The 15,764-nt window shown below is 47.0% G+C and overlaps 1 protein-coding gene across 1 annotated transcript in view; it reads right to left on the bottom strand.

The window, feature by feature from the left end:
• ABCF3 (ATP binding cassette subfamily F member 3) overlaps positions 1-15,764 on the bottom strand; it is a 65,399-nt gene that overhangs the window by 26,370 nt on the left and 23,265 nt on the right. Inside the window, 6 exon segments of the mRNA XM_033959646.1 lie at positions 11,222-11,302; positions 11,775-11,899; positions 11,901-12,042; positions 12,482-12,604; positions 14,273-14,307; positions 14,309-14,371. Coding sequence (XP_033815537.1) covers positions 11,222-11,302; positions 11,775-11,899; positions 11,901-12,042; positions 12,482-12,604; positions 14,273-14,307; positions 14,309-14,371 — 569 coding nt within the window.

Here is a 15,764-nt window from a genome sequence, read left to right as displayed (position 1 = left end):
CCTTTTTCATCTTTAATTATACTTTATTTTTGTTTTCCTTTTCTTACTTTAAGATAATTAGCCAATAGTATTCCTGCCTTATTAGAGCTTCCATAATACAGAGGAAAAATATCATTTCCTTACTAATTTAGAAATCTTATTTTACTTACATTTAGTTTTTAAAAGAGCTTATTAATGTGGAATGTTCCCATTTACCGAATCAATTTTGACTCTAAAATCTTAATTTCTTGTTCTAAATTAGAAAATTGTTTTTTTATTTGTTTCTTAAAATAAGCTAGACTATGAAATAATTTGCCGTCTCATGGTTGCCTTAAAAGCATCCCATAAATTTCCATAGAGATTTCCTCTGTATTATTAATTTGAAAGTATTTATTTAATTTTAATTGAAAATCTTCACAAAATTTTGGATCTGCAAGCAAAGTATTATCAAATCTCCATATTGGTCTACTAATATCTTGATCAATAACATTAAATTCAACCCACAGACCACCATGATCAGACAAAATAATTGGATCTATGGAGGCTTGTGTTACCTGATGTACAAAATGATCCGAAATAAAAACATAATCTATTCTTGAAAAAGATTTATGAACATGGGAACAAAAAGAAAATTCTCGTTCATTAAAATGAAGTATACGCCATATATCTTTTAAATTAGAAGATTGTACAAAATTATCTAAACCTAACGACTTTATAATTTTACTAGGTTTTTTATCCATTAAAGGATCCATAGCAGCATTAAAATCTCCCGCCACTACTAAATTAGAAGCAGCCAGTGGCAGCACTAATCTGTGGCAGAGACTTAAAAAATTCTATTTTATTAGAATTAGGGCATATACATTAAAAAGCGTCATAGTAGTGTACCCATGCTCATGTCTACATGCAACCATCTTCCTAAAGGATCTGAAGCTACCATATTGAACACTGCATTACATTTTTTGTTAACCAAAATAGCGACTCCAGCCTTTTTCCCCCACAGCAGGGGCAAAGAACAATGCTTCACCCAATTACCCACAGTTTTTTTAGACTCTTCAGCAGACAGATGAGTCTCTTGGATATAGTAAATATCCGTCATTCTGATGTTTTAAGAATAAGAGCGTTTTTTTCACTCTTATATCGGATGGTTTAGGGCCATTTCTTACATTTAACAAAAATCATTGTTCAAATCTATAAATTAGACTTCCATAAATCCTTCCAATAAATAAAATTATATTGAAAACAATCTAAATTATTACTTTCCCCAATTTAAAATCTAAAGAAACAAAACCCCTCCTCCCATAACCCCACTTTCCACCTCCCCCACCCCTACCCCCCACCCAACCCCCCCCTAAATAAAAGTGAAAAACTTGGAAACACACATGTGGGTATCAGGTGACAAGAAACTCCTACAGGTTAATAGCTTATTATATTAGAGATATGTTATAAAATATCTAAATTTTATCAACCCAAATTATATCTAATTAATCTGACATATCCAAAAATTAATTCTAGGAGGATTTTTAACTCCATTTTATCCAATAAAAGCCCAAATTTGCATATATTAAATAATAATTGCCTCATATAAAAAACTAAAAGACTTTAGTTAAAACTATTAAAAATTCCCAAATTGACCCAAAACTATTTAATTAGAAATTACCCAAAATACTATTTTCCATTACCCTTGCCTTATATAACTTTCCAGATTACTCATAAAACCAATTAACTTGTTATTCAAACATAAAATTTCCCATAATTTAATAATTTATTCAAAATCATAAAGAATATTCATCAAACTTCTAGCATCTATATCAGTAAATATCTACTCAAATTCATCCTCTTATTATGTAATAATAGAATATGAACATAAATAGCTATACGGTTAGCTAAGGTTGCATTCTTTTATTCTTATTAAGCCAAAAATCTATAATGTTTTCCTGACTAAAATAAATTTATAACATTAGTAAAATTCATATCACTTACTTTTAATAAGTTTTAAATAAATATTAGAAGATCCCATATAAAGTAACTCATAAAAATTAAAGCAATATTAACCGAAGAATCACAGAAGAAGCAATCAGTAGTAATTATAAAAATTTTCTAACACATTGAGATTGATTACTTATAATCTTAAATTTTTAACAGCTCATCCATCTTTCTATTTCCACTTCGATGCCACCATGCTTTCATGTTTACTGCAGGAGATAATATAATGTCACTTCCGTTTTCAAAAATTTAATCCTGTCAGTCTCTGTCTGATTTTCAAATTAAACTAATATTTTGCACAAAAAATGGTTTGGGCAAAAAAGCACAGTTACTTACCGTAACAGGTGTTATCCAGGGACAGCAGGCATATATTCTCACATGTGGGTGACGTCATCTACGGAGCCCCGATGCGGAAGCATTTTCAAGCAAACTTGATTGAAGATTTAAGTTTGCTCTGCTGCTCCACGCATGCGTGCCTTCCTGCTCCAACTAGGGGGCGCATCCCCTCGTGGTCTCCAGTTCACTTAACTAGCAAAGAAGCCAACCTCGGGGAGGTGGGCGGGTTGTGAGAATATATGCCTGCTGTCCCTGGATAACACCTGTTACGGTAAGAAACTGTGCTTTATCCCAGGACAAGCAGGCATAGATATTCTCACATGTGGGTGACCTCCAAGCTAACTGAAAAGGGATGGAGGGAAGTTGGCAATTTAAGCAAATAGATTTCGCAATACCGATTGGCCGAACCGGCCATCGCTTCTGGACAGTGAGTCCAGACAGTAGTGGGAGGTGAAAGTATGAACCGAAGACCACGTGGCAGCCTTGCAGATTTCCTCAATGGATGTGGACCTGAGGAACGCTACGGAGGCTGCCATCGCTCGGGGCCTTGTGTCCCGTTACTCGACCATGCAGCGCCGAGACCAGCCTGAGCGTAGCAAAGGTGATGCAATCGGCCAACCAGTTGGACAAGGTGTGCTTGGAAACTGGGGTGGCCTAACCGGTTTTGGGTCGAAGGACAAAAACAATTGTGGGACTTTTCCGGTGTGGTGAGTGCGTTGGAGGTAAAAGGGCCAACGCTCTCTTACAGTCAAGAGTGTGAAGCGCCACCTCTCCGGGGTGAGAGTGGGGCTTGGGAAAAAACACGGGCAAGACGATGGACTGATTGAGGTGAAAATCAGACACTACTTTAGGCAAGAACTTTGGATGTGTGCGGAAGTACCACCTTGTCATGGTGGAATACAGTGAAGGGTGGGTCCGCTACCAGAGCCTGTAGCTCACTAACTCGGCCGAGCGGAAGTGAGTGCAAGCAGGAAAATCACCTTCCAAGTGAGGAATTTAGGATGGCATTTGTCTAGGGGCTCAAATGGAGGTTTCATTAGTTGAGCCAGAACCACGTTGAGGTCCCAAACCACCGGAGGGGGTTTGAGAGGAGGGTGGATATTCAGAAGGCCTTTCATGAAGCGAGAGACTAAGGGGTGGAGCGAGAGGGCTTTTCCTTCCAGGGGCTGATGAAAGGCGCAATCACACTGAGGTGTACTCAAATGGAGTTGGTCTTTAGGCCGAAGTGAGATAATTGAAGTAAATAGTCAAGGACCAGAGGGACGGGGACCGACACCGGGTCCTGGCTGTGAGAGGAGCACCAGGCTGAGAATCTGGTCCACTTTTGAGAATAGCAGGTTATCGTCGAGGTCTTTCTAGAGGCCTCCAATATCTCCTTGACTGATTGAGACACGGGGAGAGAAGTCAGGGGGAAAGAAACCAAGCATTCAGATGAAGAGATTGAAGATTGGGATGTAACAGCGAACCCTGACTCTGTTGATAGTAGAGAGGGAAACCGAGGCAGAGGCAGTGGATCTCTGACACTGAGTTGAAGTAGAAGGGAAAACCAAGGCTGGGCGTGGCCAGCGAGGAGCAATCAGGATCAGGGTGGCTTTCACCGTTTTCCAGGTGGACCAGCGTCCGCAGGATCATGAGGGAACGGCGGAAACGCGTACAGAAATCTTCCCTCCCAGTCGAGGAGGAAGGCGTCGGCCTCGAGTCGGTCCGGGGAGTGTATCCGGGAGCAGAAGAGGGGCAGTTTGTGATTGTGGGGGGATGCGAACAGATCTATTTGCGGCGTCCCCCACTTTTCGAACACCTGTCGTAGGGTCTGAGAGTGCAGTGACCACTCGTGTGGCTGGAGGAGGTGGCTGAGTCTGTCCGCACAGACAGTTTTGTTCTCCTTGTATGTACACCGCTCGAAGGAAGGTGTTGTTGGAGATTGCCCATTTCCAGAGGGCGCATGGCTTCCCGACAGAGGGGCAAAGACCCTGTCCCCCCCTTGTTTGTTTACGTAGTACATTGCTACCTGGTTGTCGGTTCGGATGAGAACCACCCGGTCGTGAAGCAGATGTTGAAAAGCTACAGCTGCGAGATAGATGGCCCGGAGTTCTAGCATGTTGATGTGACAGCGGCGGTCTTCTGCTGACCACATCCCCTGAGTGCGGAGGCCGTCCAGGTGGGCTCCCCAAGCGTACTCTGACGAGTCTGTGGTGAGTACCTTGCTGTGAGGGAGGGGCGAGGAAGAGCAATACCTTTGGAAAGATTTGAAGAGTCGGCCCACCAGCGGAGCGATTGTTGCAAGGAAAGGAGTTCACTGTCATGGGACGATCGATCGGGGTCCCGGTCTTGAACGCCATTGAGAGGCCAGGGGTCCATTGAGGGATTCTCAGATGGAGACGGGCGAAGGGTGTGACATGGACGGTGGAGGCCATGTGGGCCAGGAGAGTCATCATCTGTCGAGCTGATACCGAGGTCATCAGACCTTACTAACGCCTCTAGACAGCGGAGGGGGGAGAAAGGAACGGAGGGCGAATCGTGTCCAGCGTGGCCCCGATGAATTGTAGGGACTGCTGAGGGCCGTAGTTGGGATTTTTGGAAGTTTATCTCGAACCCCAGACTCTGTAGGTAGAATAATAGTCTGTTGGGTCGCTGAGATAACCCCCTTCCCTGGACGGGGCTTTGATCAGCCAGTCGTCCAGGTAGGGGAAAAACCTGAAGACCCTGGGAGCGTAAGGTAGCTGCGACCACCACGAGGCACTTGGTGAAGACCCGAGGTGACGATGCTAGGCCGAAGGGGAGGACTCGGTATTGCAGGTGCAGGTCTCCCACCTGAAAACGCAAGAACTTGCGGTGAGCGGGGTGCACTGGAACATGTGTGTACGCCTCCTTCAGATCGAGGGAGCAGAGCCAGTCGCCCTCGTCGATCAGGGGTAGACAGTTGGCAGGGAAAGCATCCGAAATTTTTCCCGCACCAGGAATTTGTTGAGGCGTCTCAAGTGTAGTATTGGGGCGAAGGTCTCTCCCGTTTTTTTCGGTACCAGGAAGTAACGGGAGTAGAAGGCCTTCCCCCGTTCCTCCACTGCTCTCAGGTGAAGCAGATCTCGAGCTTCGGAGAGGAGTAGGGGTAGCTGCGTCCGGTTGGGAGGGCAATTCCTTGGGGGGGTTGTCTGGAGGAATGGCCCGAAAGTTGAGAGAGTATCCTGATGAGATCACGCCAAGGACCATGCGTCCGACGTGACTATGTTCCCAGCGAGGGTAAAAGACCTTGAGGCGACCCCCGATGGGAAGGAGGCCTGGGACTACGGTGGAGGGGGCCCGCCCCCTTCCGCGTGTCCCGTCAAAAGGACGGGGACGGTTTGGTAGTCGCAGGCGGTTGGGACTTGGGCGGGGCCCAATGGTGGGCTTGCGGGCGCCTGGCGGAGGCCGCGAGAAGGCAGGAGTGGATTTTTGTGGGTAGCGGCGTGGAGGGGCCCTGAACGGCCTGGATGTGGATGGTTTTTGGCTTTTGCCGCACGAGGGAGGCAAACGAGCGTTCGTGTTCGGAGAGGCGTTTTGTAGCGCCTCGATAGTGTCATCGAACATTCTTTACCCACGCAGGGGAGGTTAGCCAGCCGGTCTTGTAAGTTGGAGTCCATGTCGGACCAGGCGCAACCAAGCTAGTACGTCGCATGGCGATAGCAAAGGCTGCCTCTCTGGAGGAGAGTTCGAAGCCATCGTAGACCGCGTGGAATAGATGGAGGCGTAGGTTGGAGAGGGACTCTGCAAGCAGGCTAAACGCTCCTTGGCGGGAGGCCGGTAAGTCAGTCCTCAGAAGGCTCTCAGTAGTCCAATGAGATGTTTGAGATAGGATGTGAAGGTGAAAGTGTAGCCTTTGCACCCTAGAGGCCATCATCGCATTTGATATAGTCTCCTGCCGAACTTGTCTAGGGTTCGGCCTTCTCGGCCTGGGGGGACCGCCGCTGAGACCCTGGAGGGGTGAGCCTTCTTCAAGGATGATTCTACCAACAGCGACTGGTGGGAGAGCTGTGGTTGTTCAAATCCCGGGAAGGGTACTGTACGGTACTTAGCCTTCATTTTGGAGGGTACTGCTGTGACCATATAGGGGGTCTTGAGGTTTCTGAAGAAAGCCTGTTGGAGTACCGGGTTTAGGCGGTAAGCGTAGGGACTCTCTGGGCAGTGATGGCATATCCAGCTCCTCTAGGTACTCTTTAGAGTATCTGGAGTCGGACTGGAGGTCTAAGTCCAAAGCGTGGCCCATGTCCTGGACAAAGCGAGAGAAGGATGGGCGGGATGTTCCCGAGGCCCCTTGCGGGGTCGGTGAACGAGACTTCCGTCGGGTGGAGAAGGATGGGGAGGCTTCCCTCGAGTATCGAGGCTCCTGCTCCGATCCACGCTCCGAGACCGGGGGAAGCCACTGGTGGAAGTGTTCCGGGGTCGTAGATCTCCGCCGTCTCGAGGAGCCCCTCGGAGACGATGCTGGGGTTCGGGGTACCGATCGATGACGAATCGGTGACCTCGACCCGGACTCCCTCGGTGAAAGTCTGAAACCTCGGATCGGAGCCCCGTCCGAGGGGGGAGTTCGGAGGATGCGCGGGTTGGAGAGTGATAGCATCCGTCACCCTCAGCGGTCCCGCACGAGGTGTAGGTGAACGGCCTCGTAGGAGTGCCTTCTTGGAGGTACGGCGGTTCAAAGTTTCTGTCGTTTTAGCACGACGTTTTGCCCCGCGGCGGTCTGTGGAGGGAGAGCGCCTCGGGTGTCTCGGCGAGGAGTCGCGAGGAGGATGGGATGCGGCGAAGCTTGCGCGCTTTTCCTCGAGGTGGCTTGACGCGAGGCTTAGGCTGGTCTGGCACATGCGGGGTCGAGGTCGAGGCCGGTTGTAGATGGGCCATTGCAGCGGACAGCTCCGATGAAATCATCGCTTGGAGTAGGTCCTGGAAACGGGCACAGACAGCATCGAGGGCATGTCCACTGCCTCGGTGCGCTCCACCGGGGGCGACCTCGTATCAGAGTATTCCCGTGTAGTGGAGGCACGGCCCGAAGGCTTGGAGGGCTTCGCCGGGGCTGTGAGCATGGGACTTCCGCCATGCGTCGCCGGTGTCCCCGAGGCTGGCTTCTTCGTTGTTGCGGAACCTGAAGAGGGAAGAGGGGACTTACCCGGAGCCGAGGTTTTCTGTTGTCCCGAGGACTTCGGATTCGAGTCTCGAGGCGATGCCGAGGTATTCGGGGCCGAGGTCAAGGCCGGGGCCGACCTCGAGGCCGAGGTAGAGGGTTGGTCGGCGGCGAAGAGGATCCGCCATGCGGGCTTTTCTTCGGCGGAGGGCCCGTTCTGGAAAGTAGCACACTGGGGGCAGGAGTCGGTTGGATGAGCGGCCCCCAGGCAGAGGATGCACCGGCGATGCGGGTCTGTGATGGAAAGAAGCCGCTCGCACCGGGTGCACTTTTTAAAGCCGGTCAAAGGCCGGGACATAGAATCGGAAAGTGGCCGCGGCTCGAGTAGCCATGCGGCCACGGGGACCCGGAAGCCTCCGGGTCGGTTCAGAAACGAAGCAGGAACAAGTTGAAACAAGAAAAAATTTGCGCACAGTGACTTAATCGAGAAAAAAATAAGGAAAATCACGGTGCTAGAAGGCAGTTGGGGCAGAGCCTGAAAAAAACACGTCTTCTAGGCTCAGCGGAAAATTTTGAACTGGAGACCACGAGGGGATGCGCCCCCTAGTGGAGCAGGAAGGCACGCATGCGTGGAGCAGCAGAGCAAACTTAAATCTTCAATCAAGTTTGCTTGAAAATGCTTCGGGGCTCCTTAGATGACGTCACCCACATGTGAGAATATCATGCCTGCTTGTCCTGGGATAAATTGTGCATACTAAAACTGTATAATAATGTTAAATACAAATTCTTAATGCCATACACTCCTCTTCAGCGATACACGTAAATCACTCTCTCCATATAAATCAACTGCAGATCAGGCGAGAATCTTTATTATGATGCCAGTAATATGAAACGAATTTCCAAGAGCATCATATTATACTTTACCACTTCAGTCAAACTTCAGGAACATAACATATCCAACAAAATCCAGAAATATAGTCAGCCTACGAATTCTCGCTGTACTTCAACCAAACAGGAGAGCAGAGATCAGTTAAAAGGAGGATTATGAAACCAAGTCACTCAGAGCAAGTCCATAAATGTCTATACTTTAACAACTCATACACATCAATTGCAGCATATACTTTGTAAGATGTGCACAAATATCTATATAAGTTATGAATAATCCAAACCAGGCATCTAAAAGAGAATGTTGTCATCATCTATGCCTGTTTAGATGGTTAGTTTAAAAAGATTCCATCCATCCAAACCTTTAGATTTCCATAAATAAAAGTAATTTATGAAGACATGGGATGTTCACAATTATCCCAAAATTCCTGTAATTTTGCAGGGTCCTCAAAATTGAAAGTCTTGTTTTCATATGTGACTCTCATTATGGCTGGGTATATCAGACCATACCTAGCTCCAAGACTTTTCAATTTTGGCCTCAGCTCCAACAATTTCTTTCTTTTTTGTGCAGTAGTCTTTGCAAAATCAGGCCACAATAAAGATTTTTGAGTCTTGACACTAAATTTCGATTTTCTTTTGCCAGCCTAAGGATCTCTATTGCTTGCTGATGCCTCAATAACTTGAAAATTAAAGGACGCGCTCCCAGCTGCTTATTTACCTCCGAGTCGGGAATCCTATGAGCTCTTTCAAACTCAATTGGATATGTAAATTTAAGCAGCAAGATCTTAGGTAGAAACTAATCTAAAAATGCCACCGGATCATTTTTTTCTACTCCTTCCGGCAGCCCTATTATTCTCAAATTGTTCCTTTTTCCACGATTAATGCAGTTTTAAAGATCTTTTGACAAATTCTCAATTATTTTTTTATCTGCCTTCAACTGCCGAATTTCAAATTCGTTCGCCTCAGTTCTTCGCTCCATCTGATCTACTTTAACTTCCATAATCTGCCATTCGTCGTGTGAGGCTAGCCACTTCATCAATCGCCTCTTATATCTTTAACGAGTTACCTAAAACTATTTCCTTAATTTGCCTAAGCTCAACTCCGATGTCAACGCAGTCATCCTTTGGCAGCGGTACTTTTGAAGGAGTCGCCGGTTCTTTTTTGATCTCTTTGCTGAACCTGAACTCGTACCGGCTATTTCCCCCTTCATCTGCTTGTTCGATGCCATAATACCAAAGGCTTTCATGGAAATAGTTTAAAAAAACTGAGTTAACAGCTTATTTTCTTATATCTTTAACCTGTTATAGAGGAGCTGCACTATCACCCGACCATCTTAGTGCGGCTCCAAGCCACGCCCCCGAGCATCTTAAATAGGTCCAGACCTCCAGGTGGGTGGCAGTGCCGGATTTCCAGAGATACAAAATTACAAGTGGTATGGGAAACAGTGGGTGGGAACAGAGCAGGCTTGATTTGGAGAGGGACAGGGGAAAGAAAAGGGAACCTATTTACAGCATATTATGGGATGGGAGAAGGGCATCTCACTTCATGCTGTTACAGAGGATCCAACATTCCCCTTAGGGCTGGTATCTTTCTTTCTCTCGCTTATTCGTTTTGATATATCACCTTTCAAACTTCACCAACAAAGTAATTTACAGTAAAAGGAACCCCAATAAAATCTTAAAAGTAGCAAGAAAGGGGGAAGGGAGGGAGATTTTACAGGAACCACCTACCAAGTTGGGAACCTCCCCTGAAGTCGAAGCAATAGGAGGAGGGGTCTTAGCAGAGAACGGCAATTTCAGGAAGATGCAATCTGATCTTGTGGAGAAGACTTATGGGACTGGATACGTACAGCAGTGGAGTAGCTACGTGTGGGCCCACCACACTGCCCTCCTGACCCTTCCCAGTGTACCTTACAGGTCTTCCCGACGCCTGCAGCGAAAGTGCAAATACGTGACTGGGTGGGCTCTAAATTTACAGTGGTGCAAGTTAATTCCTGAACATTAGTTTCTTTTCTTGGAACTGCTCTAAAATGGTTGATCAATAAAAATCATTTAAAAAATACAAATGCAATCACAAATCCAGCAGCAATAACACCGACAAAGATAGGGATCGGATTCGGTATACTGCCTTTGTGTATTCCCAAGTGTATGCCCAAAGGACACTGCCTACAGTTATCCCCCAGACCCTGTCTACACTGCACTGGGAACCTGGGCCAATAGCCTTCCAGGAGTGGATGACTCATAAGTTACTGCATCATCTGCTGGAGCTAGAGAAATACTACAGAACCGAGAGCTGCACCAGCCCCCAACAGGGGGAATGCAGTCAGCTCTGTGCTGTTTTTAACTGGCTCCAATCTGCTCCATACCCAGAGTGCTCATTTCACTCGGCATTACAAAAGGGATTAATTCCCTCTAAACCCTCCATAATGAAGAAATAAAACATACTTGTGACTACACTACTACCTATTGGCTGCAGTTACATATCTAAGTTTGTAAAATCACAGAGCTGCATGTGGAAGCAGCACTATTTGCACACTGAAGCTGCAAAATCAGGTTTATGAAACATATTTCTTCATGCAAAAATAGCTGTGCCAGTTGTGTGTAAAATACCAGCAGAAATGAGCATGTCCCAACCTACATAACATCTAAAGTATGAGGTCTACGTTCTCTGTAGGTGCTTATTGGTACGTGGACAAAGGCAATCCTCATTGTGGGTGATATTTTTGTGTTTTAGAGCTGGATTAGTACATTTTATGATTTTGTGCTGTGGAGAGGATCAGCGAGTTTATTATGATTCACACCGAGACATGAAATTTCAGAAAGTCAGCGTAGGACCACCTAGATCAAATCTCAGCGACAAGAAGGGCCAAGAATGAACCCAACACAGATGGAAGCTGAAAGCAAGCTCAGTACTGCTCATTGACCCTTCACCCCCAACTTTACCCACCTGGCAGGGGCTTTGTCTGCCTCGATTTCCTCCAACTTGCTATAGATTTCTGACAATCTTGCACTCTCTGAGCCTTCAGCTCTAAAGTGGGAGAGAAGAGAGAAAAAATAAAAATAAAAATCACATGTTAGACTCAGATGTATAGTCAGGTCCAAGAGCCAGAGGGAAGAACAAAGAAAACATACCGAGAGAAAGCATCAGAGCTGAAAATCGTAGCCAAGGTCCCCACATGCTGGTGCTCTCGAGTTTGATCATGGACATCCCATGCCTCATTGTTTTGGGAGGACACACCAGGCAGGGAGCAGATGCTAAAGCTAAGATGGCCATCCATCACCAAAACAAGAGAGAGTTGGAGGACTGTAATGGAGTCATCCATGACAGGGAGGATACAGGGTAACTGGAACACCCCCTCCCCCACCCATCCTGGGGCAAGACAGTGCATGGGAGAAACCAAAGGTACATCCGGGAAGCAGGTTGGGCGTTAGAAGAGAAAGAAAGAGGTACCAGGCAAATTAACTGCTTATCAAACCCCTCACAGCCTATTTACACTCACTTGCCAGCATTGATCCTAGAGGTGAGGGCTCGCTCTTCCTGTAGCAGACCTTCCCGCAGTGTATCACACTCCAACACACTCTGCAGTGCTGCCGTATCATCTCCTGCAACCTCCTGCTCCACGTGAAAGAATGCTGATGTGAGAAGGGATGCGAAGGCTTCGACTCGCAACCATCTTCAGCAGAGTGGTTTTCCCCAGTCCATTCCTGCCTACCAGTCCATAGCGACGACCGGCAGACAAGTTCAATTCTGCACCTGACAGCAGAACTCTGAGAGAGGGAGGGAGGGAGCTCAGCATTAGACTGTTCTTTCTTCACCCATTCAGAACCGTAACACTGGGGGAACAACCCCCCATTTCATCCATTCACCAGAGTGAGGTGAAAGAGGCAATGCCCCCCTCCCCACTCACTAAAGGAGACAGACCCCTTCACCTTCCTAATTCAGATGTTAGTATTTTACAGGGTGTTCCTGCCCCAGCCATTTAAACTCCGTGCAGAGGTGTCTACTCTGTGTTTGTGTCACCAACCCAGAGCTCTATGCGAAAGGGAGACTGAGTCCCCCCCCAAGAAACCCAGCTGCCTTCTCTCCAGAAAGCCTTGTACCCCCTTCATTAAAGATAGCAATTTTTCACAACACTCCCAGGCTATCCCTTGGTTATCTTTGCCTTTAGTCCCCAACAGTCCACCCTTTGGAGAAGCAATCACTCACCTTTCACCAAAAGAAATGTCAAAGTTTTCAATCCGGACATCATAGGACTTGTTTTTTCCAGATGATTCCATACGATTCTCTTTCTTGCTAGTAGCTTGGCTGGCAGACGCTTCCTCCAGGACTCTACATAGACACAAACAGGACACTTGGAAATGTGCTAACCTTCATTCAGGGATTAAGGTTATAAAACCACTTCATTTTTTTGTTACGTTTCACTTAGTGCAATAAAGACTGCTCAATGTAACGTACAAACATTTTTACAAAAATCGAGACTAAAATTCACACATCACAAAAAAAGCCTTCTCACCAACCTCCCCACCCACTGAAAGAGATCTTCATCACTTCCTCCCAATCGTCTACTGCCGATGTCTCAAACATTCTACATACATTCCGAGCCAGAGCTCTGTTTTCCCTAAAGTACATATCATTAGGCTGCAGTCAATGAATTTCAACCCTCAGGCGCATGCTGTTGGAAATGCGCAGCTTCTCAATCCAGCATCGATCATTGCGCACTGTGAAGAGAACCTCCAGCCATGCAATCAGACTCCATCTTAATGCTTGCGCAGTTTGATCCCGATTGAACTTCCGAGTTAGGCAACAACCAAAAGAGCAGAAGTGGGGAGCCACAAGTACAAGGGGGCACTCGGAGAAATTGCAAAAGGACAGGCTTAGAACAAATGCTAGGAAGTTCTTTTTCACTCAGAGGGTGGTGGACACATGGAACACACTTCCGGAGGTTGTGATAGGCCAGAGCACGCTACAGGGGTTCAAGGAGGGTCTAGATAGGTTCCTAAAAGAAAAGGGGATTGAGGGGTACAGATAGAAGCAGAGGTAGGTTATAGGATTAGTCAGAAACCACTTCACAGGTCATGGACCTGATGGGCCGCCGCGGGAGCGGACCGCTGGGCGCGATGGACCTCTGGTCTGACCCAGTGGAGGCAACTTCTTATGTTCTTAGAAGTGCTAGAGATCCATCCATGGAAAGTCTGCGCCACTCATGCATTTATGTGTGCTGGGAGGAGCAGGAGCAGATCAGCACTTAGGCACCTCCATAAGGGGTCAAGGATATCTGTCTGGGGCAATATAACTGAAATTTTAAAGGAAACAGTGCCAAATCTGGTATCGGGGGAGAGAAAACAGTGAAAAAGCACATCAAAATGGGACAGGACTGATTAGGGGTTCAAGAGAAATAACAGTCACTGCATTTCTACGCAAGAAGCTATGTTTGTGGGTAAATACGTGTGGTGCTGCAAAATGGAAAGTCCCATATAGTGAAACACATCAGGTGCAGAATTTCTCCTTTCAAATCGCTCTCCCCTCTACACACAAAGTGTGTGTGTATGTGTTGGGGGGGAGGTGTCCAAGAGAGTAGAAAACAAAAGGTCAGCTTGAGAGGAACACTTCCTTTACTGCTCTGCTCCAATGGGCCCAGGAGGTCTCCATTTGTTCTGAAGATCAGAAGGGAGACTCCCTGGCTCTTCTTTTTGCATCTGCTAACGCGGCTGTGCCTGGGCAAATGGGCTTAACTTAGCCAAACTCTCCTTGCTTGATGATTTTAGGGATGTTACATTTAGTCTGTATTATGCTAAGTCAGCTAAGACGAGCCAGTGATTAAATAAACTGTCAGTAAAGGAGTAGAACCCGATGCAAATTAAGTTATTCACACTTCACCCCAAATGCACCCGAGTTTGGAAGGGTTTGCAACATCCTTCTGCCCGCCCTCATCGGTTCTCCCGTCTCAGTAGCTCCTTCCAAGTTTCTCACATAGATCTGGATGAAGGAATCACTCACAGGGGTTCCAGGGTCTTCTGTACATCTCTCTCTGTTCCTCCTTTCTTGCTTTGCCTTTAGTTTGGCTTCAGCCTTTTCTAGCTTTTTGACATCGACTGTCTGTAAGGGGAGAAGAAACTGCTGTAAAAACAGAATTTATGCACCCCTTCCCCCAGACCTCAACTGTCACCCCAACACCCTCCCCCTTCTGAACAGCCCTGCACCAGCCACTACCCCTGTACTGTCACCCACTCCGCTACAGAATTCTCAGCGCCAGCGTCATTGCTGCATTAAGAATTCTGTACAGTGCTGGTTCTCAAGCTTGTCCTGTGGGAACCAGCTAGTTGGGTTTTCAGACTTTCTCTAATGAATATGCATGAAAGAGATTTGCATATAATGGAGGTAGAGGAGTGGCCTGAAGGTTAGAGCAATGGGCTGAGAACCCACAGGATGAGGGGGAGGGTTGGTGTGACAAAAGCAATAGGGGTCAGAAGATAATCACATGAAAATAGTGCATTTAAAAAAACAATATCCCAGGTTAATTCTGGCAGCTTTTGATATAGTACAAGAATAGCACCAGCAGTTTCACTGCACTATCCGATCCAGCTCTCTGCACGAGGCCCAGCGGAGCGGGAACTCGAAGGCCTTCAGCATGCACAGATGCTCAAGGCCCAGCAAAAAGATCTTCGGGCACCGGCATGTCCTGTGCGTTGGTGCCAGATGGGGGGTAAGTGATGTGTTCGGGTGGGTGGATGGGTGCGGGGGGATGCTGGATTGCGGCGATGGGTGCTGGATCACGCGGGGGGGGGGCCTTTGTGAGCGGAGGGAGCAATGCCGGTTCTCGGGAGCATGTGCCGCTGGCCTCGAGGGGGGGAAACGAATCAAGCGAGTTTCCCTTACTTTCTATGGGGAAACTCGCTTTGATATACGAGTAATTTGGTTTATGAGCATGCTTCTGGAACAAATTATGCTTGTAAACCAAGGTTCCAATGTATTAGATTTAGATTTAGTTTAACTTCTGTTTAGGAGATAAATCTATCAAACAATGCAGTTTTTATTTCTTTCCTAAAGGCGCCGTAGATCAGTCTAGCTCCATAAGGAATGGATGGAGAAATGAGTTCTTACCTGATCATTTTGTTTCCATTAGTCTTTCCCACTATTCCAGACCAGTGGTATTTTCTATCTCCAAGCAGGTTGTACTTTCAGCTTTGGGATCTGGTTAGGCCTCTCCTAGTCAAGTTGAGCTCACTGCATAGTACCCTTCAGGAGTGCATGCTTGGTGGTGCCGGCCTCTACCTCCTTGCCTATTTCCTCCCCTCCTGCTAAGACTCAGCCTAATTTGGCTATAATGGGGATCTGGCCCTTTAAGAACAACAACAAAAAAAATGCAATGAAGAGCCGGCAGCCAGAGATAGAGGCTGAGCAGCGGGATTCCCAGTTGGAGTGTAGAGTCGGCCCAGGGATTCCAGCGTTAGAGAGGGATTCCCCAATCAGCTACAGAGTGAATGGAGGT

The sequence above is a fragment of the Geotrypetes seraphini genome, chromosome 9 (assembly GCF_902459505.1).
Source record: "Geotrypetes seraphini chromosome 9, aGeoSer1.1, whole genome shotgun sequence".
Lineage (NCBI taxonomy): Eukaryota > Metazoa > Chordata > Amphibia > Gymnophiona > Dermophiidae > Geotrypetes > Geotrypetes seraphini.
This window is presented reverse-complemented; position numbering and strand designations above follow the sequence as displayed.